The following is a 27,297-nucleotide window of genomic DNA, read 5'->3' as shown; positions in this document are numbered from 1 at the left end:
GGTTTGGAAATGGTTAAACACACTGGCACATGAAATCACAAATTATTGTATTAATGTTATATCTGTAATATGCCTAAGACTTTTGAGCTGTATATGACATGCTCACATGGAAAAGTATGTTTGTTATTATTATTTTACCCTTTTCCTTGAGTGAATGCTATGGACTAACTTTACTGAAATGTTTTTAGATTTTATTTACAGAACTTATTCATACAGACAACATTGAATTATTGCTCAGTTTAATATGATTCCTGTACATTAAGTGACTAATAAAGAAAAAAGTCAAATAAACATTTTATGCAGTTTATATTTGGAATACATGCGCACTATATGGTCCACAGTAGTCTCATGAGGCCAGACATGATCTTGTAACAAGAACATCTGGGACAACCACAGCAAATGGTTAAAACCCTTGAGAAGCAGACGAGGATGATCCCTCATCACTGTAGCTTGGACAGTAGTTTAATGTAGAAATACACTGTTGTGTCTCTGTGCAGGTTGTAGTATTGAAGTTGCTTGCTAACATTGCTAATGTTCACATGGGCTGATCAAGAAGAATTAAACCTGGTGGACTTTTTCTCTCCTTCTTCCTCCTTCAAATGAAGTGCAGTAAGAGTTTCTTTAGTCCATTTAGTGTGATGTATGATGTGGTTCCTGCCCACAAGCCCACCTATAAAGTAGTCACAGGTGGATTCCTCAACGGTTCAGACACTGGAAAACACTCTGACATCTGAATGCAGTGAGAAAGTAATAGCAGCGAGACATATTCAGGATGGACAGCGTATTCTGGAAGGTGTAAATACATCTGAAAAAATATCCCATCCATCACCTGACGTACAAAAACTACTTGACCTGGTTTTTACTTACTTTTAAGTACATACTGAGTAAAAATGTAAACAATATACTTATACAAGAGTCTTTTTTTACCAGAGTACTTGTACTTTTACCTAAGTGGGGGACTTGTGTACGTCTGGGGGCAAAGGTGTGCTTGTCTGACAGACACCGAGCCGGTCATTAGCCCATGGATGTAACGGAAGTTGGTATGACTGAAACATCCCCCAAAAAACAGCAGCTGCACTGCAGACATTAAAAACGCATGGACTAGTGGACTGGGTGGGTTTTAAAGGGGACGTACACTTGTTAGCAGTGAATTTCGCCACAATCCAGCACCAAAAGTTTAACAAGTTGTCCCCAGTTGACTTGTATTCTTGTTATAAAATCACTTCTGGCCCCACAAGACAAGATTCACAGTAGCATGTTTATTACTAAAATATTCTCCCGGATAGCATGATCCATTATGAATCTGCTTTGTCTTAATGTTGCTGAAATAGTTGTGGTTGGCGTGCAGCCAGCAGGTTTAACCCTGACAGATGTCCTTTAACTTCTGCTCACTCAGAAGAGGAACTGAATTCTCAGCCACTGAGGCTGGTTGATGAAATGTGCTCGGTCCCTCTGGAATAAGGAACAATTCTCCACCCTGAGAAAAATGACTCCCTGAGGAAATCCATTCTCTTCCCTCTACTTTATGATCCGTTTGATGCCAAAGATATGACCTCTCCACTGTAGGGCTTCCTGGCCACTGCACTGGGCTTCCTCACCTGAAATGTAGAAACAGTACATCAGAGAACAGCCTTCAGCCCAGATCACAACCGGGTTACAAAATGAGCCATCAATCACTTGATACTCGCGCACGCTCTGTAGTGGAGCTCAATATGTCTTATTTTGTCCACCAGTGACATAAACACTGATCATCTCCACCACTAGAAACCTAAGATGTTTCAAGTTTGCTGTACTATTTAATTGTAACTACATAATTAGTTGCACAGGTCTGTAGTGAATTACATTTGCATTTGATTTACTTCCTGTATCGACTTTGTATGTTTCTTTCAATGGCAATGATTTAAAAATGTGAAGCGTGATTTTTCACACTGCAAAACATTAATATAACAAAAATAACTTTCATAATCACAGCTGGTCCGTCCTCTTCGGATTACGGGTACAGCACACAACACGTGAGCAGCTGTTAATATAATTTGGTGGGGGCCACCCGAGTATAGCCTATGTGTGGGAAACACTGCATAGATTAGGTAACAGTCACTAGCAGACTGAATCTGTGGACAACAGATCTGTGGAGTTCAAGGTGGCAAGATTCATTTTTTTAATATGTTAACTATAACGCTTATAAATGATCATAGCACATGACTTACAGTGGGCTCCAAAAGTCTAACACCACTCATAAAAATGCTTCTATTTTGCATTTTTTCATACATACATTCCAATAAATAGATGAACCAAGCATATAGTTGCATACAAAAGTTTGAACACCTCCAGTCAAATATATTTTGTGACAACAAGTTAACACATCCTGTACAGGGAACTTAAATATGCATTTTCATGAAATTTTAGTGCATAATTATTTTAGTTTAACATATTGGAAAGAACTTCACAAATCACAAAAATACGTCACGTGCCACAACGTTTGCACAGGCCACATATTATGTTTTTTTTCCCCCAGCAAATAAACAGTAACTGTTTTTTTCACTAAAACCAGGGGTGCCCAAACTTTTGCATACTACTGTATCCCTTAAACTGCAAGGGCTTTAAATTCTCTTATAACTACATGACTTATTATCGACTAATTTATAGTAGTTACTGAAAAATAAGTCTTAGAATGAATAAAACTAAGAAAATAAATGAGACTAAACCTGCAGTTTAAGCAGTTCACCAATAAGTGCACCGATGCACTGATGGGCAACAGGAAGTCCTCTTACCTCCTCTCTCTGTTTAATTCTTTTGTACACAAACTCAGCGTAGGGTTTGCGGGGAATAAACCGTCCTGTTCCAGGTTCAACGAGCACTCGACCGCCCTCGTAAACCACTCTGCCTCCGGATATGGTCACCAGCGGAACGCCGTGGCACACCATGCCCTCAAATATGTTGTAGTCCACAGCCTGGTGGTGGGTTTTCGCCGAAATCAACCTGCAAAACACACGGCAGCCTCTTTACTGATGCAGCAATTAAAAGAATACTCCAACCTGATTTCTACCTACCACACTGATCACCACAATAAACCATTTACCCGTCTCCCTGCACTGAGAACAGAACCAAAGACCTGCTGAATCAAAGCTTACAGAGACTATTGGGCAGCTACTGAGTTCTGTGTACAAGTGTTTGATATACAGTCGAACTCCTGGTCAAATGATGTTTTGCTGGTTTTCTAAGTGAAAACAAGTGAACACATCCTCTAGAGAGAACACACAAGCTCCAAAACATTAATATTAAATACCATAGCCATTAAAACCGACCAGCCTCCCCCCAAACAAAAACTAGTAGTGAATGGTAAATAATACTAAATCATAAACACTAAAACTAAAAATGCAACTTTACTTCAACTAACTGAAACTAAACTGAAATCAAAAACAAAAATCAAAAACTAGATAAAAAATAAAAAAGCTAATGACCATTTCAGAATTATTATAACCTTGAATGGCACCCATCTGATTCAATATAACACTGAAGAGAAAGAGAGAAAAAATAAAAAACAGATTCTCAATGCCAACGAAAACAGTAATTAAAATGCCAATTTAAATAATGCAGATTCTCACAAAAGTCACTTTCCAAAGTGTCTGATGTCATCCAGTCAGCACCATGGACCCTTGAGAAAGATCCCTATTAATCAATACTAACAGTTGTAGTAACAGTAATAACTACTAATAGCCTCTCTGCTCAATTCCATTTCATTGCTCAGATCTGACGGTTCATGTTCATGTGTGTAAGTGACCCGTATCTGTTGTCAGTGTAAACACTGTGAAATCTGCATGTGCAAATCCAAATCAGTGGCGTCACATGATGCACGTACGTCATCATCACCAACAACAACAACAATTAGCAGCATAAGCATTTATCACAAAGATCATTAGCTCTGATCAGCTCTCCGCTCTTCGTGATTAGGGAGAAGAAGTAAAAAGGCCAGATGCATTAATGCCTTCAAAGAAACAGTATGATGACCAAATATAATATGTTGATGATGACAGTAATACGCACATGTGCAGTGGAGAAAAAAACATAATTGCCGGCGAGATGAAACTGACAGCATAATCAAATATTTCCCCTAGAGCTGCGCAATATGGAAAAAATGTAATATGATATTTCAAGATGTTTTCACCGCACAATGTAACACAATATTTGTTTTTCTAACACTGTTTGAAAAAACAAAGTAGTGCTTTAAAAAGCAAAAATTTAGTGCAGAACTACTGTAAAACTATGTCTCAGGCATCAGGCAGCACATTCAAAACTACTGCATGTAATAACTTTCTGAGAGTTTTTAGAGGCATTAAACTCCTCAGACGTCTGGTTCCTATCATCACCACTGTACACAATTCTGTCTCTGTTAGGTTCTCTACAGTGGAGTATTTCAAATCAAATCACTCTGAATAAATCAGTGATTCATTTGTGCAAAAATGTTGAAAAATTGGTGTTAAGACAAACCTGAATGACAGGCCCAGAGAGTATTATTTAAAGGTAATCTTCATTAAAAATGGAAAGTGGCTCTCAGTGCAGGGGTCAGCATTAGCTTTCATAATGCCAACTGACCCAAATTATCGCTCATATCCTCATTAGCAGCTTTAGCTTTTTGAGGTGACATATTTCCACAGGCTATGATACATTTAGTAAGACCTACTATTAGCTTAGTTAACATTATATCAGGTATACGTCCAGGAGTTCACATGAGCATGTACTGTAGCTCTGCGGTGCAGGAACAGAGTCGCAGCGATTCGTTTGGACAGGCCACGTCTCCGTAATCGTCTCTGACTATTCAATAAAGCAGAGTGATGATGATGCACCATTAGATAATGATACACATAAGCATAACACAGTCTGACATACCTTGTAAGACAGCCTGTGTGTATATATATATATACATATATATATATATGTATATGTATACACACACACACACACACATAAAGGAACACCACCGATCCATTAAAAAAGCCACTAAAATCAAAACACATTGTGGAATATTGTGAAATTCAACCTAAAACTGTGAATGAGAAACAATAAGTAGTAATTCATATTTAATGATATTTATTTTATTGGTTTCAAAGCTTTATTTCCTATTTTATTTTCACTCTGATTCACCCTCTCTGCAGTACTAATACACAGTCTAGCTGCAGCACCACGGTATTGACCCGCACTCTTGATTATAAATGAATTCCTGGAATAAAGAGGGCCACTGTGCTTTATTCTCTCCTCCTCCAGGGCGGCGGAAGTCCGGATGAAGGTGCAGGCGCTTTGCTCTACGAGCCGCTCTTACACAAGCCCTCAGCTCGCATTAGACGGTGCTTGGTTTATGTTAAATTTCAGCACGCCGGGCAGCGTGCGCTCGGCTGCTCACAGCAGCAGTTCGTTATTGGCCTTGCGGGAGTTAGCCCAGATTCAGACAAAGAAGATTCCGTGTGGCCGACTTATGTAAGACACATGGCCTTCTGCTGCTTCCGCTGCCTCTGTATGTGTATGAGTCAGTGTGTGTGTGTATGGATTCTTGTATTACACACTTAATAAGGGAACAAATGTCCCTAGAGTGATAAGAAAACTTTAAAAAGCATAGTGTTGGGAAGGCATTTGCTGGACCCTAGGGGAACTTAAAGCGGAATGCCACTGATTGATTTCTGATAGCAATAAAAACACCAAATACTAAGAAATACGGAAATTCATGCAAACATTCTACTTTTCTCTCCAATTGTTTTGCTGATTTTATCACTTGTAATGAACAAATATTAAAGTGTTCATAGTATTAAATTGGAAAGGATTAAATTATATGACTGAAATAGTATTAAACTAGGAAGGAGTGCAAAGTAGATCATTTCCAGCAGTGGTCTCAGACTTTTGGACCCCACTGTATGTGCGGGTTCACTGGTCTTTTTGAATAGTAAATAACAATATGACAATATGGACCCCTGGTTCCTCTCACCATGGCCTAAAATTTGTTTTTTGATCTATTCCTAACAGAGCGGTACATGTAGGACATTGTGAGGCAAAAAAGCTTTTAAATAAAACCAAAATTTCAGTGTAGATTTCCCACTATTTAAGGTCATTTTTAAATCTAGTGTTGTTCCACAGTGAATCTGCTTGATTTAGATAATGCTTCTTTCCCACACCAACAAAATCTATCACATCAACACAGTCACTGTCAAAAGTCAAATGACACACAAAACAGTGCTGATGTGATATATTTTATTCATCTGGAAATCATATAAAGTAAATGAAGAACTAAGCAAATTCAGTGCAGCATTTTTTTTCACTGTACATAGGTCAGCGCAGTGCCCGCATGTAAATATGTGCACATGCCTGCAGCTGTGAGATGGAACACGCTGCACGCATTACCATTTATGGCTCTACAGACCAGCCAATCCACGGGCTCATACTTTGCGTCATAATGAAGTGACAACACTGTAGTGAATGCACAAGGTCTACTGTTAGTGAGGAGGCAGCATGTTCAACCTACAGAATGCAGCAATGCAATGAAATGCCACTATCAGAGCCAACGTTGCTTCTCTAAACTATAATTACTTACACTGTACCCTGCAGTGCTTTACTTATAAAAAAGACAGAGATTAAGCTTATCAAGTCATTTCAGTGCACATAAATTTAAGATCATGAAAAGCCTTCAAGACTTCAAGAATAGAGAGAGATAAAAAAGTGCAAACAGCTGCAGTTTAGGAAAAAAGTCACACTGTCTCATGTAGTAGTTGCACTCTGTGAACCCAATCAGCACAATACAGCAGAACGGCCTGTGATGCTCGACTAGCTCTTCAAAGAAATGTTCAGCAATTTTTTAATTTACTTTATTCTTGGACTAATGACTTTTTTTTTCATAAGTGATTATTTAAAGACTGTATTATTATTTTAATATTTTATAATATTTATATATACTACATGGTTTATTGTATTTAAATTTTCATTATATATACACACTCACCAAGCACTTTATTAGGAAAAACTATACTAATACTAGGTAGGGCCTCCCTTTGCTCTCAGAACAGCCTCAATTCTTTGTGACACAGGCTATGTTCACATTAGCAGGCTGAAGTGGCACAAATCCAATTTTTTGCCCTAATGTGACTCAGATCTGATGTTTTCAGGGCTGTGTGGACACACAAATTTGATCTTTTCAAATCTGAACTGAGCCACTTTCATATGTGGTCCTACATCAGATACGATCTCAATGTGACGCTTAGATCGAAATTCATGTTTTTTCCTCTGCGATGACTGATTGGCATTAATGGGTCCAAATTGTGCCAGGAAGCATTCTCCACACCATTACACCAGCTCCACCAGCCTGGACTGTTTACATCATGGATTCAAGCACCAAATTCTGACCCTACTATCTATGCGCCTCAGCAGAAATTGATATTCATCAGACTAGGCTATGTTTTTCTAGTCTTACACTGTCCAGTTTTGGTGAGCCTGTGCCCACTGCAGCCTCAGCTTCCTGTTCTTGGCTGACAGAGGTAGAAACCAACATGTTCTTCTGCTGTTGTAGCCCATCCACCTCAGGGTTTCATGTGTTGTGCATTATGAGATGCTTTTCGGCTCACCACAGTTGTACAGATTGGTTTTTACAGTAGCCTTTCTGTCAGCTTGAACCAGTCTGGCCATTCTCCGTTGACCTTTCTTATGAACTCACTGGATGTCTTTCCTCATTGCATTTTTTTGCCCATTCTGATGGTTGATGTGAGCATTAGCATGATTTTATGCACTGCACTACTGCCACACAATTTGCTGATCAGAAAATTGCATGAATGAGTAGGTGTACAGGTGTTCTTAATAAAGTGCTCGGTGAATTTTTACATACATACACACAGGCTATATGTCCAAAGGTACATACAACTATCACACCTACATGAGCTTGTTGGACTTGCCATTCCAAAACCATGCCATTAACATGGGGTTGACTTTTTTTTACATATTGTTACTATGTAATAGAGCTGAACCAAGGGCCCTCAGCTGTGCACATTAAACACGAGCTATATATTACAAAAACAATTCATAACCAACTGTATTAAGAAATGCTGTTAAGTCTTGTAATTTTATAATACAGTATGAGGAGTATAAATAACAGTACAGTACTGTAGGAATCGCTGTACTACTGTAACTTCACACAATTTTTTTACAACGCACCAACACAAATGTGGTGTCAGTATGAAGTTTGGAATCTGCATTTTCCACATAATTTCTTTGCTTGTTACAATGAGTACAAGTGAAAAATTATTCATATGAAATTAGTTATTGTTGGTGATAACTGCAATTTTTAAAGGTTAATCATTTGTGATAAAGGTGGTGCATCTTCAGTAAACTACATGCACTACTGTAGTTACTGTAGCAGCATATTTACCTGGTAGCTTTAGGATCCCAAATGACCAGGTCAGCATCAGAGCCTTTGGCAATCCTCCCTTTCTGGGGATAAAGGTTGAAGATTTTTGCTGCGTTGCTGCTGGTGACCGCTACAAATCGATTCTCGTCCATTTTTCCGCTATGCTGGGAAGAGTAAACGTTCACATTGTGAATGTTTTGCTCTTATTCCCTGGGGCTGCTTCGCCCCCCACACACGCAGTGGACTAAAAAGGCAGTCTTAAACTGTGCCGCAAGCAGGTCCTCTAACACTCCATAAATCACACCACATCATTTTCATTTTCAGCTAGCTAGGCAAAAACCTGAGCTGCACCTATAGGTCACCTGGCAGGCATAAACTTTCTCTTCCACAGCGCTGCTGAGAGCTGAAACAGCAGCAAAACTCAATTCATTTTACTCAAACAGTTAGGGGGCCATATTCGCCCTGATTCATTTGAGATATACAGAACTGCGCCAAGAAAATTTTTTAAACTACTTATCTCAGCCAGTAAAAGCACTATATAGCATTAAGACAAATACAAATGAATACAATATATAAAGTAAAATGTAACAAGATTTTACTTTTTTTAATTAAATTAATATCTTGGTTAGAAGAACATAGTTAGAAAAACACAGCTTCGGACTTCTCACTGCACTTCAGTCATTGCATGGATTTGTTCAATTAAACCAGTTGACCAGTAAGTTTAATAAAGGACTAATTAGATAAACTAGGTACTGGATAGTAACAGTAAGTACTTGGCTCAAGTAGAGGTCTGTAAATGGTTTTAGGGACGTTGTAGCCTTAAACTAGCGTTTAATATATTACTGGCTGTGTTATGCAGTTTTCTGTAGTGCAAAATCATATGCCTCAGACTCACTAGTTTGCCAAAATGATGCAAATACATCATTCAACCGAGGCCCAAAATACAGGGGGTACAACCCCCTGATTGTCTCAAAATCTAAATTCTGGGGGCTCCCTGAAAATGAACCTATTACATGATGCTGTCTGTTAGGGAAAAATAAATGCTCAATTACAAAATAAGGGAAAACAAGTTGTTTAGCTGCTTCACCCACAAATCAAGCTTCTGTCTTTGGTATTTTTAACTAACTAGAGAAGCTGCACTGATCTGCCTCAGGGTGGCGCTGCAGAAAATGGTTCGCCCAATTGGTTTTTCATAGCCTAGAAACTGTAACTGAGCGTGGGATACCTCTGAAAAACTTTACATTATGCCACAGCATATGTATAAATCTGAAAACATACTCAATTTCCAAAGAATTTGGTGCAAAGAGTGAACTGTGATTCTTTTCTCAATCCAAAGAGAAACTAGAAAAAAGCATTTCCCAAAGAGAAATTGTTAAACTAAACATTTTGAAGCTAGCTTCAGCAGTAAGTTAGCAGCTTTGCCAAGGCTGGAGTAGCCAGCCAGTATGGGACACCCGAATACCTATATTTCACACATATTGCATACAACCATTGAGAATCTCTGTGGTGTCAACCAATTGTGGCTGCTAGTGACCGATTAGTGCTTTGGAGTAACTCTTACCTCAGACGTCAATTCCATCTATATGCAGCACGAGAGGCACAATAGAGTCAGTTTTTAACCTTTTACAACCAGAGAAAAACAAACTAAGGTATCTACACAGCTGGGTAGCTACCTTGTTAACTTTAGCCTTTAACTAGTGCTCTTCTATCTAAGGAGTGCCTTTAAACTGCCCCCAAAACAGTTCTGTTAAGTTAGCTCAGATCCATTTGGGAATCAAATGATACAAATTATTTCAGTTGGCTAATTAAGCATTCATTTTAAAAGACCTAATGTACACAGAACAGAGTAAAAATTCAAATAAATAGTAAAGAACCCTAGATTGACAGAGGAGACATTAATATAGAAAAAAGAATAGCAATGGCAGCTGGAAATAAAGAAAATAAAAATACAGCAAATGTTGCAGATTATTTTTATATATTGACGATGATACAATGTATTAAAAAATATGAGCTGCTAATCTAGAAGTAATTGATATGCTGTGTGCAACTTTATTTTTTTTAATTGCTTCATGTAACTCAAGAAAGCTGTCAAGAAAAAATAAGCCCATGACTGACCACGCCTTTCTCCCATATGACGGACATCCTGTCCTCCACTCCATTGACCCCGTTGGGAATTTTAGTGAAGTCGTCTTTGCCCAGAGCTTTCTGACACACAGAGAATGTGCAGTTATCAGTGCCGGTCACGTTCAGATCATCGCTGCAATAGAGAAAAGAGCATAATGATATGTGTATTTCATATTTCATGTGCATTTGTATTATTAGAAGAATGTGTATAAATACTATTTCTAGTATTTCATAAATATTCCATAAAAGGTGCATAGATATTTGGATGTCAACAAAGTTTATTTTAGCTGTCTACCACAGCATACTGGAGCTAAAATTCTAATATAATATAATTGTAATATAACATATAATTAATATAAGCTCAAAGTACAACCATCAATAACCAGAAAAATAATTCACAATAAACCCATTGGATAGATAGCAAAAACATTACGTGTGGCCAAACCAACTATGAGGTACATTCTTAAAAAGAAAGAATGCACTGATGAGGTCAGGAACACCAAAAGGCCCAAAAGACCATGGAAAACAACTGTGATGAATGACACAAAAATCCTTTTTTTACTGGTGGAGAAAAAAAACTTTACAAGATTTTGGAACACCCTTCAGGGGATCCAGCCTATCTGTGGCAAAGTCAACAACCAAGAAAAGTAAAATCCAGAGTATATACAGAGGGTTTAGCACAAGATATAAACCAAAAATCTAGATGACCAAATTAGAACATTTAAAAAGCCAGTACAGTTATGGAACAACATGTCATGAACAGATAAGATCAACCTGTACCATAATGATGAGAAGAGCATGGAGAAGGGAAGGAACTGCTGATAATCCAAAACATGCCACCTCTTCTGTGAAGCATGGTGGAGGTAGTGCTACGTCATGGACATTTATAACTGCCACTGGAACTAGTTTTCTCATATTTACTGATCACGTGACTGATGACAAAAGCGGCAGGATGAACTGTGAAGCGTGCAGGACTACATGATCTGCTCAGATTTAGGCAAATGCTTCAAAACTCTTTGGATGGTGCTTCACAGAGCAGATGGACAATGATCTTAAATGTATTGCAAAAGCAACACAAAACTTTTTTGAGGCAAAGAAATGGAATGTTCTGCAATGGCCAAGTCAACCTGACCTCCATTCAATCGAGCATGTATTTTACTTACTGAAGGCAAAACTGAAGGTAAAATGACCAAAGAACAAGCAGGAACTGATATCTTCAGTGAAGGCCTGGTGGAACATGACCAGGGAAGAAGCATCTTGTGATGCCGAACTGTTAAAAATCACAATTTAATTTATGATTATGTTAGTTTGTCCAATTATTTTTGAGCTCCTAAAAATGTGGGGGGCTATGTATGAAAATGGTTGTAGTGCCTAAACCGTTGACCTGGTTTGGATGTTAGTACCCACAAATTAAAGCTGCCCTTCGAATTCATATTCATTGTTTTATCTGCTGTAATAGAGAACTAAATAAGCAAAACTTTTTCGATATCCAATTATTTCTGGACCTGACTGTATATGGACTGTATATGGAACAAAGAATGTCATGAAGACTGTATCCATATAACGCACTAATTTTATGTTTTTATTACATATTACTATGGAACTTCAAAATGTACTGTGCAAAGTTTTGTCCAGAATCTACAAGTCAGAAATATGGATAGCTGTGATATAATAAAGAGCATTTCTACAAAAGACCCTTCCTGAAAAACCTGCACTTGTATTTTCCACCTAGCACAACTTTTACTTCTAAATACAGGGCTGGTTGCACCAACAGGGCTTATGCCTGGTTGTAAGCCAAGTCAATTGAAATTAACAATTACACGTGACTTTGAAACACAATCAAATTGCATTAAAACACATGAGTAAAATCAGCCAGATTGGTTCCTAGTGCTTCCCTCTCAATACCTCATTAAACACAACTATAGACAAAAACAGCTTGAGCTCAAATAAACAAACAGTACTCACCACTGCCCTCTAAAGGTAACACAGCACCAATTTAGAATGTATTTCCCTCAACCTAATAACTATTGAAAATGTACTCAATTCACATGCAGTTTGTTGTGACGTAATCTGAAAAATAATTGCAGCTGGATTACATAATTGCAGTCATCTTACATAATTATGATTAGCTAAAATAACTGTGATCAGGCGAGTGTGTAATAATAGTGACAAGCCTAGGTCATAGTGTTGTAGCTGCAACTCGAAGAACACTGGAGCAACTCTGAATATGGGGTATGAGAAATGCAAATCACAGTGAGAGCTAGAGAAATATTTCTCTGTAGGATGGAGATTATTACTGTATTCAGTTATTTCACATATATAGTTATTAGTCTTTTTTAAATATTTTTTCAACCTTATAAGTGTGACACTACTGTTTTTTTAGGTGCATTGTGTCTGTTTCAACTTGTCTGCAAAGCTCAGAAAAACATAATCTTTAAATAAAAAATAATTATGTTATAGTAAATAAAACACCTTATACTGTAATTTTGTAACTGTGGCCTTGGACACTGTTTTACCTACTTAGCGAGCAGGTCCATCAGGTAGCCCGGGGTGCTGGGTTCAGGCCTCAGGGGGGGTCCCATCACGAAGCCTGCAGCATGGGCCCAGTCTTTATTCCAGTAGTGAGTGCCATCAGCGCCCAGGCCGGCTGCTATGGGCTCCCCAAACACCACTCGGCCTGGCGGAGCATGTTCCACAGAGTTAGGTGGAAGAGATCAAGCATAAAGTACAGGAAATATAGCAAAATGTTTTATCTAACATTAGGCACCCCTGTACTGCCATCCTTTTCACCAGGAATGCAAACTACAAACCCTCATTTATGTAATCTCAAGCTTAGCAATTGAATTTTAGATTCCAATTTCAATATTTTTTTAGTTTAACTCCTTGTTGACTGTACCAAGTGTCAGCTTAACACAGAAATTCAGAAGTTAGTTCTCAGAACTTAGAAATGAGCTCAGTAAAGCTGAATCTCATTTGTTTATAACTGAAACAGCAGACTTCATTAGGTTAGTTAATATGTATACATAATGACCTCTGTTCTGATTGTCTACCTTGCATTGTGCTTCATTTAAAAAGCAGTCTGAGCTAAAATGTGAAACAAAATGTTCCTCAAGGACAATGGCCTTTGGAAAGCTACAATGATTTATCTGCTTCCTGACCGACAGGAACAGCACAACATTTAATCATTTCCCCACATCTTCCATGGAGTGTTGTTACTGCGGACAGTCTGCTCAGACCGTCCGCAGTAACAACACTCCATATGACTTCAATGTGAATAGGAGGCTAAACAGCTGTGGAATGAATGGGTGGTGATTGGTCGTTACAACTATGATGAATTCAAAACAGGCCGCTTTAACAGCAGAGTTTCCGTACATCCACTGAATCGACCCAGAAGTGAATGGTATGTTCTGAAATGTGTTTACATTGTTTATCAAATTCATTGACTTCAAAAAGGTAAGGAAATATAAAGTGATGAAATGCTTACTGAACCCATATTCTTAATAAAAACCCAGAAATCCATAAATGCTTTCGACTGCTGCTCACTCACCGTTCCTCCGAGCGTTAGCCACCACTTTAGCGGCAGACTTGCTCATGACGTGGACCACATAGAGTGGGCAGTTTACAGAGTGGGCGATGGTGATAGCACGCTGGGTGGCCTCTGCCTCCACCTCCTCAGGACGGCACAGCTCATGGCCCTCCGGCCCTGTGATGCCTAAAGACAGCATCTTCTTGGCACCCTAAACATATACACACAGACAGTCAATAACTGCTGTGTGACAAAATATTGATTTGTCAATGTTTTAATTATGACTAGATCATTCAGAGCAAACACCTGTGGAACTTACTAGACTGTGATTTTTTAGATGCACAGTTCTACACTATGGATTTCATCTCATAGACTCTAGAATAATACTAACTAGAGCCCAAACAATGGACTGGTTTATTGATGATACTGGCCAAAATCGGCGACAGGCAGTTTTATTGATACTGGCAAAAATATCACTTATTATTTGCTCCTTTGTCCTGCAAACACCAGCAGTTGGCATCTGAGTTGCAGATGTTCTTCCTTCCTTTTCCTTTTCTCAGTGAGGTTCTTCTTGACAGCTTCACATCCTTTCAGACCCATAGCGTCTTCTCACAGTGGAAGGATGGACAGAAACACCTGTGGATTTTTTAGATCTGAAGCAGCTTGATTTTCTCCTCTCCCTCAAAGATGAAAGCTTTAAGTGCTGTTTATCTGATGCAGACAGATTTGGTGGTTTTTGCATGGTTGTTGGGAGACTGAATCTCCTTACTTATCTTTGAATTTCTCTTTTCTTTTGCAAGATGCATCTGTAGTCTCCTCAGAAGTATCTCCTAAAAATGAATGACTTGTACTTAATAGCTGTTTTGACAGGAAATTAAACGAATACATGGTGGTCTCTGACTTTTAATACTCTAGCTCGCAGCAATACAGGCTGAACTAATGAAAACAGTCATGGTAAGAGAAAGAAAACATAAATGTATCCAAACCTAACCTTTAGCATGAGACTAACATTATTTTTTCAATGGAGAGAATGAATGAAAAATCAGAAAAAAAGATGTAATTATCAAAAACTTAACCCACAATGAAATGAGGTAGCGCTGTCCGAGCGCTACGATATTTGTATTATTTATGACTGTAAGTTTCTGTTGTTTATTTGGGTTTAAGAATCAAAATCAAAACTACTGAAATATACAATTAAAATCAAAAATTTAAACCTAACATTACATCACTCAATATTATCGGTTATTGGAATTTTATGCCTCGTAAAATCAAAATCAATATCGGCCACAAAGTTTTCATATCGATCGAGACCACATAACATATAAGTAGACTTGACAAGACTGGATTGTATCTGCATAACTGAGGCCTCACGCTCCATCCTGTTCCCTTTCTGTCAAACATTCATGAAATAGGGTACAAATGCAGAAAAATGAATAAAAAGCAGATATTTTAGCGCAGCAGCCTAGAATTACCTAAATGTCACAAATATCAGTTTCAAATATCGGTCAAATCTAAATATCTGCTGGATATCAATATTTTTTAAAGCAACTTTCTGCCTATAATAATAATAATAATAATAATAATAATAATAATAATAATGTGTAATAACTGGGGTTCCATATTAACACACATTACTGCACATTTTACAGTCTTGCACTCCAGCAGACTGTGCTTGCTTAGCAAACCCATTTCTACCCATTTGTAAAATATGTATTTGGCGCCCCCCAGTGGAACTGCCTGATAAATACCCAGCATAATGCCTGGCCACTCATTACCTAGAATGTATCTATTACAGCAATGCAGTGCTGGAAAAACAATAACACAGCTTGAAATGGCTGGTATAAGCCATAAGCAATTCAGGACAAGGACTTAACATGTATCTCTATGACATTCCAATTAAACAAGCACTGTCCATGTACCTTACAATTACATTATAGCTGAATAATAAATCTGTTACATTTACCAAACAAGTAATGTATTTACATCAGCTTAACATCTAACACTGATTTTCTGAATGTTTGCTGATGCAGTCTGAGAGGTCAAGGTCATTGGACATAATGTTGTGCATATCCACATTCAGTGGAATTTAACAAGGTGTAATAAAAGCTTGTTTCTATTAGGGGTGGCTCAATACCACTTTTTCATGTCCGATACCGATACTGATACTGCAGCCTTAAAAATCAGCCGATATCGATACCAATCCGATACCATCTTCATCCCTCTCTTAAACAACTAAGCTGTTAATAATACGTTTGTCTTGATGCGCTTTCCTTAACCCAGCCATCCAAATAACATCATGCCCGAACTGTGAAATAAATATTCCACTGCCCTAAAGGAAGAAGGAGGAACTGAATCGGATACATCAGGGTGAATATTTTCAAGATGTTCAAGATTTTCAATGCAATTTTTTAATAACTATGTAATTAATTATGCAATTACATAACCACATTTAAATAATGTTGCAAGCTTACAGTAATAACTCTCAACTCTCTTGAAGAACTAAAGAAACGGTTGAATTTGTCAAAGATTTCATCAACAAGCTCATCCAAGTGTACGAGTAGCCTTATTTGTTACATAATTGGCTATGTAATTACATAACTACATTTAAATACTATAGGAAGCTCACAATAATAGCTCTCCACTTCCTAAGAGCTAAAGGAGAGGATGTATTTGGTCAAAATTCCACCAAGATGCTTATCCAAGTGTACAGGATTATGTAATTTATTACATAATTAACTATGTAATTAAGTGTGTAACTACATAATTACATTTAAATCTAGACTCTAAATCTCTAGACTTCCTAAGGGCTAAAGAAAACATGGGGTGTGGCTAAAATTTCACCAACTCAAGTGTTTGTGATGATGTAATTTAATGTATAACTGACTATGTAATTATGTAATTACATAATTACAACTAAATCATATAGCAAACTCACAGTAATAACTCTAGAGCTAAAGGAAAGTCTGGAATTGGCTAAACGTTCACTATTTCAACACCATGCCTGCCCAAGTGTATGTGATTATGTAATTTATTACACAACTAACTACGTAATTAATTATGTAATTACATAATTACATTAAAAATAGAGAGAAACGACTATAGTAATAACTATAGACGTCTTAGGTTTTCTCATATTCACCACACTATGAGCTACACGTAGGCCAAATTACAGGCCATTATTTTCACAAGTCTTTGACGACCAAGACAAGAATTTGTGACCATGGTGTTAAAAGAGACGAGAATGAGAGAGCAGTCTGAATGTGTCCCACTGCAAACATGCTCCTCTCTCCCGATATAGGCGTCTGTTCTGAAAGCCTGCTGAGATGAACTGAAGCATATCCTTATTATCTGATCTCACATTAAGCATCTATTTCTGAGCTGTTTAGTGCGTCATTTTCCATGTTCCTAGTCTTTCCTGTTTATTAGACTGAGCTGAGCTGTTTTAATTTGCTTAACTATAAAGGTTTTCAAATCATTCTGGACTTAGTTGCATTCAGGGTCATCAGGGAGTTAATTATTGACCACCTGATGTCATGACCCTCAGCAAACATTCTAGGCAAAACAAAGAGAGCTTGGTTTATCCATTTTAGAACATAACCTTGAGCAGAAATCTCTGTTTTTAATCATTAACAGACACTGCTTTAAGGTCTCACCTCTGCAATTAGATCTCCGTTCTCGGCGTGGACCTGTGCAATGGCTCCAATCTCTTTACAGTGAGAGAAAGCAGCGTACAGCTCATGGTCACGCAGCATGAACACATCTTTATATGCCATGAACATCTTGAAGGAGTTCACGCCTTTCTCCCGCACAAGCGTCTCCATCTCTTTCTTCACCTAAAATGAGTCAGGTGTAGATTTGTATTACAGATTTGTTCCATTTCAAACCCAAAAAAGTTGAGATTATTCATTTACAGAAAAGATTTAAGGTTTAAACTCATTTAATCTTAAATATCAGGATAAAAAAATGAATATTCTAAAAAGAATACAGTGCTGTGCAATAGTCAGAGAGCACCCTTCATTTATTCAATTTCCAGTCAAAATGGTCATTAAGTGTGCACTTAAGGTGGAACGGGAAAATTCGAAACAAGAAACTGGCTGTTGCACCATTTAAGGTGGAACGGGAAAATTCAGCACCATTTAAGGTGGAATGGGAAAATTCAACGCTGGCAAATAAGAAGCTAACTTCAGCTTTGTGTAAGAAGGTGCTAACATTAATCTATTATCAATATCTACATGGATTAAGGAATGTTATAACTTACCCAGCTACAAAGTATAACTATCAATGTAAATAAATAAGTACTACTAATAAAGTTAAGATCCTCTGAATAGACTATTAAATGAAATAAGCTTCATATAAACCAGAGGAAAAACTATCACATCAACAGGTTCTCTGTACCTCACCAACCACACGGCCATATCTACACAAACATCACACAAACAATAAACATCACATAAACATGAGCGTGATTCACTGCATTCCCTCTGTTATATAATCCTATCCCACTTTCTGAGTGCAATATTTTTGAAATAGTGTAATTTTGGACAGAATCTTTCTTCAGCAGCCGCTCTGTAATGGAACTGAATGCAGTCCAGCAGCGATGTTGACCACCCCAAAATGGTGGCACCGTTGACGTGCCTGGCTGGACCCAACGCGGCATCTAAGTATGTATATCTATGGTTTTATTACACAATTCTATAAGCTAACAATAGCTCAACCAGTTATATTGATTGCTTATGTGGTTTCCGGCACAGTTTGACACTGTTATCTGAACAAACTGACAAAATAGAGGGCTCCCAAGTGGCACAACCGTCTAAGCGTTGGCCCTGTCATCAGGAGATCGCAAGTTCAATCCCTGGTGATGCTACAGCCATCCATGGCCGGGAGTCCAAAAGAGCACAATTGGCCTCGCTCTCTCTGAGTGGTGGGGGTGTAGAAGAGGGGGCCATCCACCCAGAGAGAGGCCAGCCAGCACAGATCTGGCGGTTGGAGCTTTCCTCCAAGTGCGTTCAGTGATGTTACATTAGCGGCAGTTCGAAAAGACGTGGTGGCGCTTCACAGGTCTCGGAGGAAGCCTGCGCTAGCCTTCGCTCTCCTCGCACTGGTCTTATCATGTGATTAGGGGAGTCCTGACTAGTGGATGGAAGTTGAAACGAATTGGGGAAAAAAAAATTTAAAATGGACAAAATACATCACATAGCTGGAAACAGTAAAAGCAGTCAGAATTTTGTGCACACTTTTTTGTGAAAAGTATGTGACAGAGTATCAGAAACCACATAAGCAAGTCTATTTGGCATTACCTCACCACGTGATGCATTTTGAGGCAACTGCCGATGATAGGCATTCAGTTTCCACAGCGCTCACTGTTGTACATAAGCTTCCATTACTATTTAGCCTCGTACCTACACTGCAAACCTGGATGCCAAACACATCTTGGCTGACTGACTACATTTTGGGTGAGAGGAAAATTGTGCACATTTGATTTTTCAACAGACTGCTCCTTTAAACACTAACAAGTCAGGGTGGATGAATTTTGCTATTATGTATCAGTAACATACAGTATCATCCCACCACGTGACGGCTACGTGCAAGGAATAGTCACAGCACACTTTGGGGTCAGCTGTGCTCCGCCACCTCTCATACGCCTCCAGCAGAGACGCCCCCTTCTGCGGGATGACAAAGTCCAGGATCATGGTGGTCCCTCCGGCAACAGCAGCCTGCAAGGAGAGAACACAGAAAAAAGTAACACACTGAATGTATTTGATTCAGTTGTGAGCATCGTCTCTAAATGAAAAAGATTACATCAACCTAATTATTCATAAAAGTAAGCAGACGGAAAAGCAACTGTGTTGATAAATCCCATTTTTAAGTTCCCTGTAGAGGATGTATTACCCAATTTTCAGAACACAGTGATTTGACTGGGGGTATTCAAATGTTTGCCCTTGACTGTATCATGTAAATGTTGTATGAAAGGCTGAGCACTAATATGAACCATGAGTCCTGACTGTAATTTTCTGGTCCAACTGTGAACGAAAAAAAAAAAAAAACAATGTCACACAACAGAAAATATTCTCAACATCATACATTTTTTTAAGAGCAGAGTGTCTACTACAGGGGTCGGCAACCCAAATGTTCCAAAGAGCCATTTTGTTAAGTTTCAACAAAAATCTAACCACGTTGGGAACCACAACATTTTATGTCCATTTTATTGAAGTATCGTTTCACCATTTTGCCTGTAAATATGTCTTAGTATGTGGTAATGTACTAGTATAGGCTAAAAATATAATAAAAAAAAACGAAAACACTAGCTTTAAGCTTTAGCTCAGCTATATTTAGCTGCTTTTCTCACATCTCCAGCAGGAAACTTTTTCACAAAAGTAGAATAGTTTCTTGTAAAATGTCTCTTAATGTTTGATTTTTACAAGGCTGAAGTCGCGTCTCGTTCACCAACTTCTTGTTTAAATTTTCCCTTTCCACCTTAAATGGGGCCTGAGGTGCAAGAATGTAGGTGGAATGGGTCATTTTGAATGAGAAGCTGGCGAACGAGACTTCAGCTTCGTGACTTTTTAGCGTTTGACAGTTTCTCGATGCAGATTAAATGTATCAGCTGGAGTGATTATAAATGTAAATAAGTCAATTCGTCTCCAAATTATCCACGTTCCTCTTAAATCTTTCCTTTTCGTTAGCTACTAGCTAGGCGATACTGTTATCTGTGTTGCTATGTAACCAACAGTGTACGTGCCAATCCTCAGGGTTAAAGGGTGAATTAGCAGTTCTACATTAACTCCAGCATTTAAGACCATTTATTGATCAGCAGAGCTTTATTTTACTGCAAATGAGGATTATTTCACTTTTACCTAAAAGTCTAATTCTGCAGTGGAGCTGCTACAGGGCAGTAAAAGAGCCACATATTGCTGACCCCTGGTATAGTAATAGGTGTTATATAACAAAATATAAACATATTCAGATATTCATATGATAATAAGTGAATGAATTACTTAACAAAATTATTAACGGTACTTTTTTAACATCACTAGATCACTTTCCTAGTTTGACTCTTCTAACCATCTACAGTAGTGCAGGCCAGAGCCTCGCTGCAGTGCACTGCATGCTGCTATGACAGAATCCACGATTGTAGCCCTCTCATTCAAATACTGCTTTTAAATAACTTTTGAAGCAAAACCTTCATTAGATCACACAGCTCACATAGAACCTATGGATACATCACTCACTCACTCATAATCTAAGCTGCTTTTACTCCTGGGCCGCAGAGGGTGCTGGATCCTATCCCAGTGCTCACTGGGCGTAAGGCCAGAAACACTCTAGACAGGTCACAAGTCCATCACAGGACAACGGATAAACCAACAAGCACTAAACTAACAACAAAGAGCACAGTGGAAGCTGCAGTTTCCCTGAGCCCCCACTTTAACAAGAATCCACAAGCTGAACAAACACGAATGAGAGGCTACAATCGCAGATGAATTTGACCATTAACTGTATATATGATATATGATGGTTTGAACATGCAGCCACTGTTGCTCTCACTGAACATCAGTGAGGAAAACTGGAAGCTGTGTTCACTCTATGGAAATCAAATGACTTTCATGTTTAGGTTCATGTAAACTCGGCGTTCACACGATGGTAATAATGTTTTGAACTATTAAAATAATAAATAAATTCTGATGAAGCTTATTTTGTCCGCACATGTAGCTGTAACAAAATACACCGGTTTTAAATGGAAAACAATCCTCAGGATCTAATGAGCAAATAAGACAAATGAGATTAATTGCGCTTAACTACACATTATAATGTGATCAATCGCAACCAATTATTTTGAGCAGCCTTTATATAAATACAGTACATCTCTGACATCACAATGATTCGATTACACTTCTTTAGGAAACTTCAGCGTCAAAGAACAGTTACAATTCTGAGAGCAGTGTTTAAAGGATCTGAGGAAACGAACCAAAGAAGTGACTGTTCACTTTTTTACGGAGCTCAAACACATTCTGGGTGATGAGCTCAGCTGTCAGTCAGTGAAGCTTCATGATGGTTCTTGTGATGCTGGTGAAGGTGAAACTGAACCCTCCGGGAGCGACTGGCGTTCGTTGGCAGTTGTAATTGTTTACCACTGGATGAGCCACATGAAGCATTGTTCTTTTGTACATGTGGGTCAGTTTAGGAGCTGATCTGTTCAGACTGATGTGGCATATAGATCCCATTTAAAAGATGATGTGAACAGCCAAACAAATTAAATCGGATTTGGTGAGAAAATCAGAATTGGCCCACTTTTACCTGCTGTGTGGACGTAGCCTTAGACCCCTGGCCACAGACTCCTGTATCATCACCTGGGATCACCAGCAATCTCCTGATGATAGGGCTAACACTTATGATGGTTGCACCACTTGGGAGCCAGTTCATACAAGGTGACTTTGAGCTGGACACAGGCCTCAAAGTGGTCAGCAGTAAGCCTGCTGAGGATGGAATTCATGTGTGAGATGATCTGGTCCCACATAAACGTCAATCCAAAGATTGACAGCATTGCCAATGCAATCTTCGTCAAACCGTCAAATTTGTCTGGAAGTGATGTCCAACACATGAAAAACGGTGCATTTTTCTGGATGTTTCAAGTGATTTATGAAGCCCACAGAACTCTGATGACCTCTGGAAGTCAATCGGCTGCATTTCAAAATCATCAATACCCAACTATTCAAACACGGACAAATCTGTCTCGATCGAAAAAAGTTTGTCTGTATGTATGACAAAAGAAAACATTGGGCCATCTCTCTGAAAATCTTTGAATCTTCTGGGAAATTCTGACTCAAGCTCCTCCATACACATGAAAATGTTAGCTGTGCTGAACGAATGATGAGTGGAAATCTCTCTCAAGTGTCTGAAAAACAGTGAAATGCCCTCTTTTCTATATCCTCCACAAAACTTTAAGTTTGGACGTGAATGCCTTCCACGTCTCAAACAGCCCTACGACCATCTGTCCAGCTCCCTGCATGCAGACACTGAGTTCTTTCAAATGTGATGTGAAGTCTGTCAAAAACATAAGTTTCTCAAGCCACCTGACGTCCTCCAGCTCTGGATACTGCTGGTCCTTCTCAACAAGAAAGGCTTCGATTGCATCAATGCAGTTCACAAAACCCTCAAGCACTTTTCCACTGCTCAGCCACCTGACACTGGAGTGAAGTAGGATGTCTTTGTATGCACACTCCATTTCTTTAAGCAGTGCTTCGAATTGCCAAGGCAGAGTGAGTTCACAGAAAATTCTAGGTTCTAGCCAAGGTTCTAGGTTTTAGCCAAGTCCTCACCTTTTGTGGTTTTACTGATGGGTTTTAAATAGCACAGTTCCTCTCGTTCCAGTTTCTAAGACAGCTTAGTAGAGTTTTGCCCGGTGTCTAACTCTGCAGGCCACTTTTGGCAGAAATGTTGTGGACTAACAAAATAGTTAGGCCAGATTTAGGCCAAACTTGTCAGTTCTACTCACTTTACAGTGTGTGGTCCAGATATGGGCCAAGGACCCAGACGTATACTGGGCCAGAACAAACCCAGCATGTGGGCCAGACAAATTTTGCTAACTGGGTTATTCTAAGCTTGTGCAAACTTGACTAGTCATATGCTGTAAGCCATGAGTTTGAAATACCTTTATTTTTTACTGTCACTCATCAGGATGCCAGGAAAACATGCGTGCCGACCCCTGGGTTAGTGTTTTAAATTCCCATTGGAACTGAGATGAATTAAGTGGAGTTATTTTTGGGAGGAGCACCATGTCTGAAGCTCCTCCTCCTTCCAATCTAATATCCTATAACTTTCTCTACTTTCTGTTTGTCACAAAGTTTTCACACCCCACCACCAACCCACTTTCTTCCTGTTCTTTAGTCCTATCTCTGAGTTGTCCCCCTCTTCCTTATGTCATGCAATCTCTTCTCATATTACAGCCATATGTTGAAGGCAAGGTCCAAGCTATACACATGTACGTCCCAGGCTGTTACATCACAAGAACTTAAATATGTAGGACAAACAAACAAACAACATGAAAAAATAATTGAATGTGTAAATTAAGCAATGCTATTGCTTGTGCTTGCTTCTTTTAACTTAAACCGATGCCCACTGACTCTGACACTGACACTGTTGGTGGAGGAGAAAACTCCAAATGAAGAGGGTGCTCCACGGTGCCCAATATAGCTCCTGCCTTGTGAGGAACCCGCTGGTCACGTTACGCAAAGATGTCTGAGTGATGCCTATCAGTTTACCAGCTATCTTCAGAATACTCAGATGGTTTTTAAGGTTTAAACATCCTCTACATACTGTAAATGTAAAGGCTTTTCCCCTGCGTCCAGGTCAAGAGCAATTCCAGAACTTTTATCTGTATAAGCACTGAACTGCACAGATTATGAATATTTTTGTGCTCAGTCCAATAAACATTTGGCGCTCAGACAATGATGAGTGTTTTCAAAGTTTTGTACTGTTTTGGTATCAAGCATATTTGATACCAGTATCAAAATCAAAATTCTGGTATCGTAATTCTACATTAAATTTACATGATTCAAAAGTGTCAATCAAGTTGCAGATAAATAAAACATGTTACATGAACACAGTTCCTGCCAAAAGAAGCAAACCGAAAGACACCAATTGTATTCACGTCGGCTAATAAATCTTGTTTATATGGCGACACATTTGAATCATATAAGAGTTGTTTCACGAGATCGGTGCAAAAATGGACATGCTAACTCGATTTTTTCATGTGAAGAAATCTTTTTTTTGCTCTCCACAGGTTCAGTTACTTACTGCTCTTACAGATTTTGCCACCTCACTGACCTATGTTAGATTTTTATGCAAAATAATGGGAGGAATATTTCCATCAAAATTAGCTGCCACGCTTCCTGTTATCAAGCTGAAACCTCAAACGTCAGTTTTTTCACAGTTCATTACATGACTTTTATGTGAATATTGCAAAAAAAAAAAAAAAAAAACAATTTCTCTGTCATTTTGTGTGACGGCCTACATGTTATGCTTGATATACCCAGAAACAACAAATTATCAAAGCAAAATGACCAGATTTTGAAATGATCTCCTCTGAAGAATCAAAGGGGACTCTTACTGATTTTACACATTTCTACATAATACAATCATTAAGCTGTAAACAAAGTCATTTACTGAAATGAACTGCAATCGATAACAAGTGAAGCTACACAACAACCAGTCAACCTGCATGTGTTGTTTATATGTAATGTTGATGATGGTGGTAAATCTAAAAGAAATAAAAAAATTCTTTTGGGAACTATTTTGCCTTACAACACTCTGCATGTACCTCAAATGAACTTGCTTTTTGGTTTTGTGATAAGATTTTAACCTAAAACCTTATCAAAAAAACCTTCATAGAACATCAGGTCTGTAACAGCTTATTGTAAGGGAGATTTTAGAGGCATTAACCCCTTACATAGCCAGGACCTGCTGACAGGTCTAAAGTTTTATTACACACTTCTATAACCTAAAATAGCTCAATCAGTTTGCATTGAAGTCCCTGTTGTCACTGAATAACAAGCCTCAGTATGTAATAAGCCTGGGATTGTCAAAGGTTAATGTGTTTAGATGTCTGGTTCCATTCACCATCACTGTAAACAATTCTGACTTGGTAAGTTTGACTGGAACAGAGCATTTTACATCAAATCACTCTGAATGACTTGTTTATATCTTATTTATTTATGCAAAAATGTAGAAAACGTCTGTTTGGTATTATTTGATATTGAACTTCGATGAGGGCCTATATACATATATATATATATATATATATATATATATATATATATACACACACACACACACACACACATTATTGAAGGGGTATTGAATGTTGTGGCTCTCTTTTCATGGAATGACCCATAAATAAAGTTAAAGAAGTTGCTGTGCTGAATTAATACCTACAGTGTTGAATGAACTCCTGAACTGGTCAGAGTCCATTCAACACTGACCGCTGCTGTGTACCTAGTAAAACGCCTCAGTCTTTATTATGGCTGGGTAGGGTCTGTGTTTAGTCGTCAGGGGGCTTGTTTGGTACCTTGGTGCCGGTGTGGAAATCGTCCACAGCCACAGTTCCCATGAAGGCCAGCTCCATGTGCGTGTGCGTGTCTATTCCTCCGGGTAGCACCAGCTTCCCGCGGGCGTCGATCACCCGCGTTTCGGGTGGTACCTGCAGGTCTGGTCCCACAGCCTGGATAAGCCCGTCTCCAAGCAGAACATCCGCCGTCTCCGAGTAGTCCTCATTCACGACCTTACCTCCTTTTATCAGAATCCGGCTCTGGTCCGTCATACTTAGCTGAAAACAACACTGTTTCGACTCACCGACCAAATTTTATGACTAAAGAAGACTAAAACGCGTCGACTACAGGGCTAAAAATAAGTACTGGACTGCAGACTCAGAACTAAAGGACTGAAGGCTGACTGGTCTCTAATCTGCCTCTCAGCTCGACCCCTTTTTAGTCAAATCTGCCCTCAGATACTCTGAAAATGACCCGCCCACAACTCATCAACTCGTGAGCTCCTCTTAACGTTCCATTATATGGTTATGCGCGGAGACCCTAAAGTGACATGGTGATCATATTTAAATAAGGCGTGGCCACGAATTAATATACTGAGGCCACGAGAGAAGTTTCTCCTAACTTGTGCCCTCAGTAATTCGTGGCTTAATACATTAATTTGTGGGCCCTGATTTAGTCATTCCTGGCCTCGAAACAGTCATTTGTTGCCTCAATATAGTAACTTGTGGCGCAGCGTAGTAATTTATGACCTCAATATAGTAATTTGTGGCCACATTGTCATAGTTTGCGGCCTCACTATGGTAATTTGTAGCCTAATATATTAATTTGTGGCCTCAATATAGTAATTTGTAGCCTGATATGATGAAATCTGTGGCCTGACTATAGTGATATGTGGCCTCATAGTTATTCATAGCCTCAATATAGTAATTTGTGGCCTCAAAATATTAATTAACAGCCTCAATATAGTGATTTTTGGCACCATTGTAGTAATTTATGGCCTTAATGTAGTCATTTGTGGCCTCATGGTTGTTTATGGCCTTCGTATAGTAACTTGTGGCTTCAAAATATTAATTTGTGGCCTCAATATATTAATTTGTGGTCTCAATATATTAATTTGTGGCATCATTTTTAAACAAGCCAAGCTCATAAATGTGAGGTAGTCAGGTGTGCACATGCGTTTGGCCATATAGCATATTTGTGTATTTCATGCTGGTATTGTAGTGAGAGAA

At 38.7% G+C, this 27,297-nt stretch overlaps 1 protein-coding gene across 2 annotated transcripts; it reads right to left on the bottom strand.

Annotated features, from left to right (window-relative positions):
* Positions 1 to 174: 174 nt before the first annotated feature.
* dpys (dihydropyrimidinase) lies at positions 175 to 26,577 on the bottom strand. 2 transcript variants are annotated; one of them, XM_036558628.1, is made up of 9 exons: positions 26,089 to 26,575; positions 19,583 to 19,741; positions 17,681 to 17,860; positions 14,049 to 14,238; positions 13,022 to 13,178; positions 10,493 to 10,634; positions 8,399 to 8,541; positions 2,772 to 2,979; positions 175 to 1,598 (listed from the first exon to the last, which is right to left on the bottom strand). In XM_036558628.1, exons 1-9 carry the CDS (start codon positions 26,338 to 26,340, stop codon positions 1,524 to 1,526), a joined length of 1,506 nt encoding a protein of 501 aa, XP_036414521.1. In that variant the 5' UTR covers positions 26,341 to 26,575; the 3' UTR covers positions 175 to 1,523. The 2 variants fall into 2 exon arrangements, 1 of the variants encoding a protein (XP_036414521.1); XR_005006086.1 differs by lacking the exon at positions 8,399 to 8,541 and having other exon boundaries at positions 26,089 to 26,577.
* Between the last annotated feature and the right edge of the window lie 720 nt (positions 26,578 to 27,297).

This window comes from Colossoma macropomum, unplaced genomic scaffold (assembly GCF_904425465.1).
Source record: "Colossoma macropomum unplaced genomic scaffold, Colossoma_macropomum, whole genome shotgun sequence".
Taxonomy (NCBI): Eukaryota; Metazoa; Chordata; class Actinopteri; order Characiformes; family Serrasalmidae; genus Colossoma; species Colossoma macropomum.
This window is presented reverse-complemented; position numbering and strand designations above follow the sequence as displayed.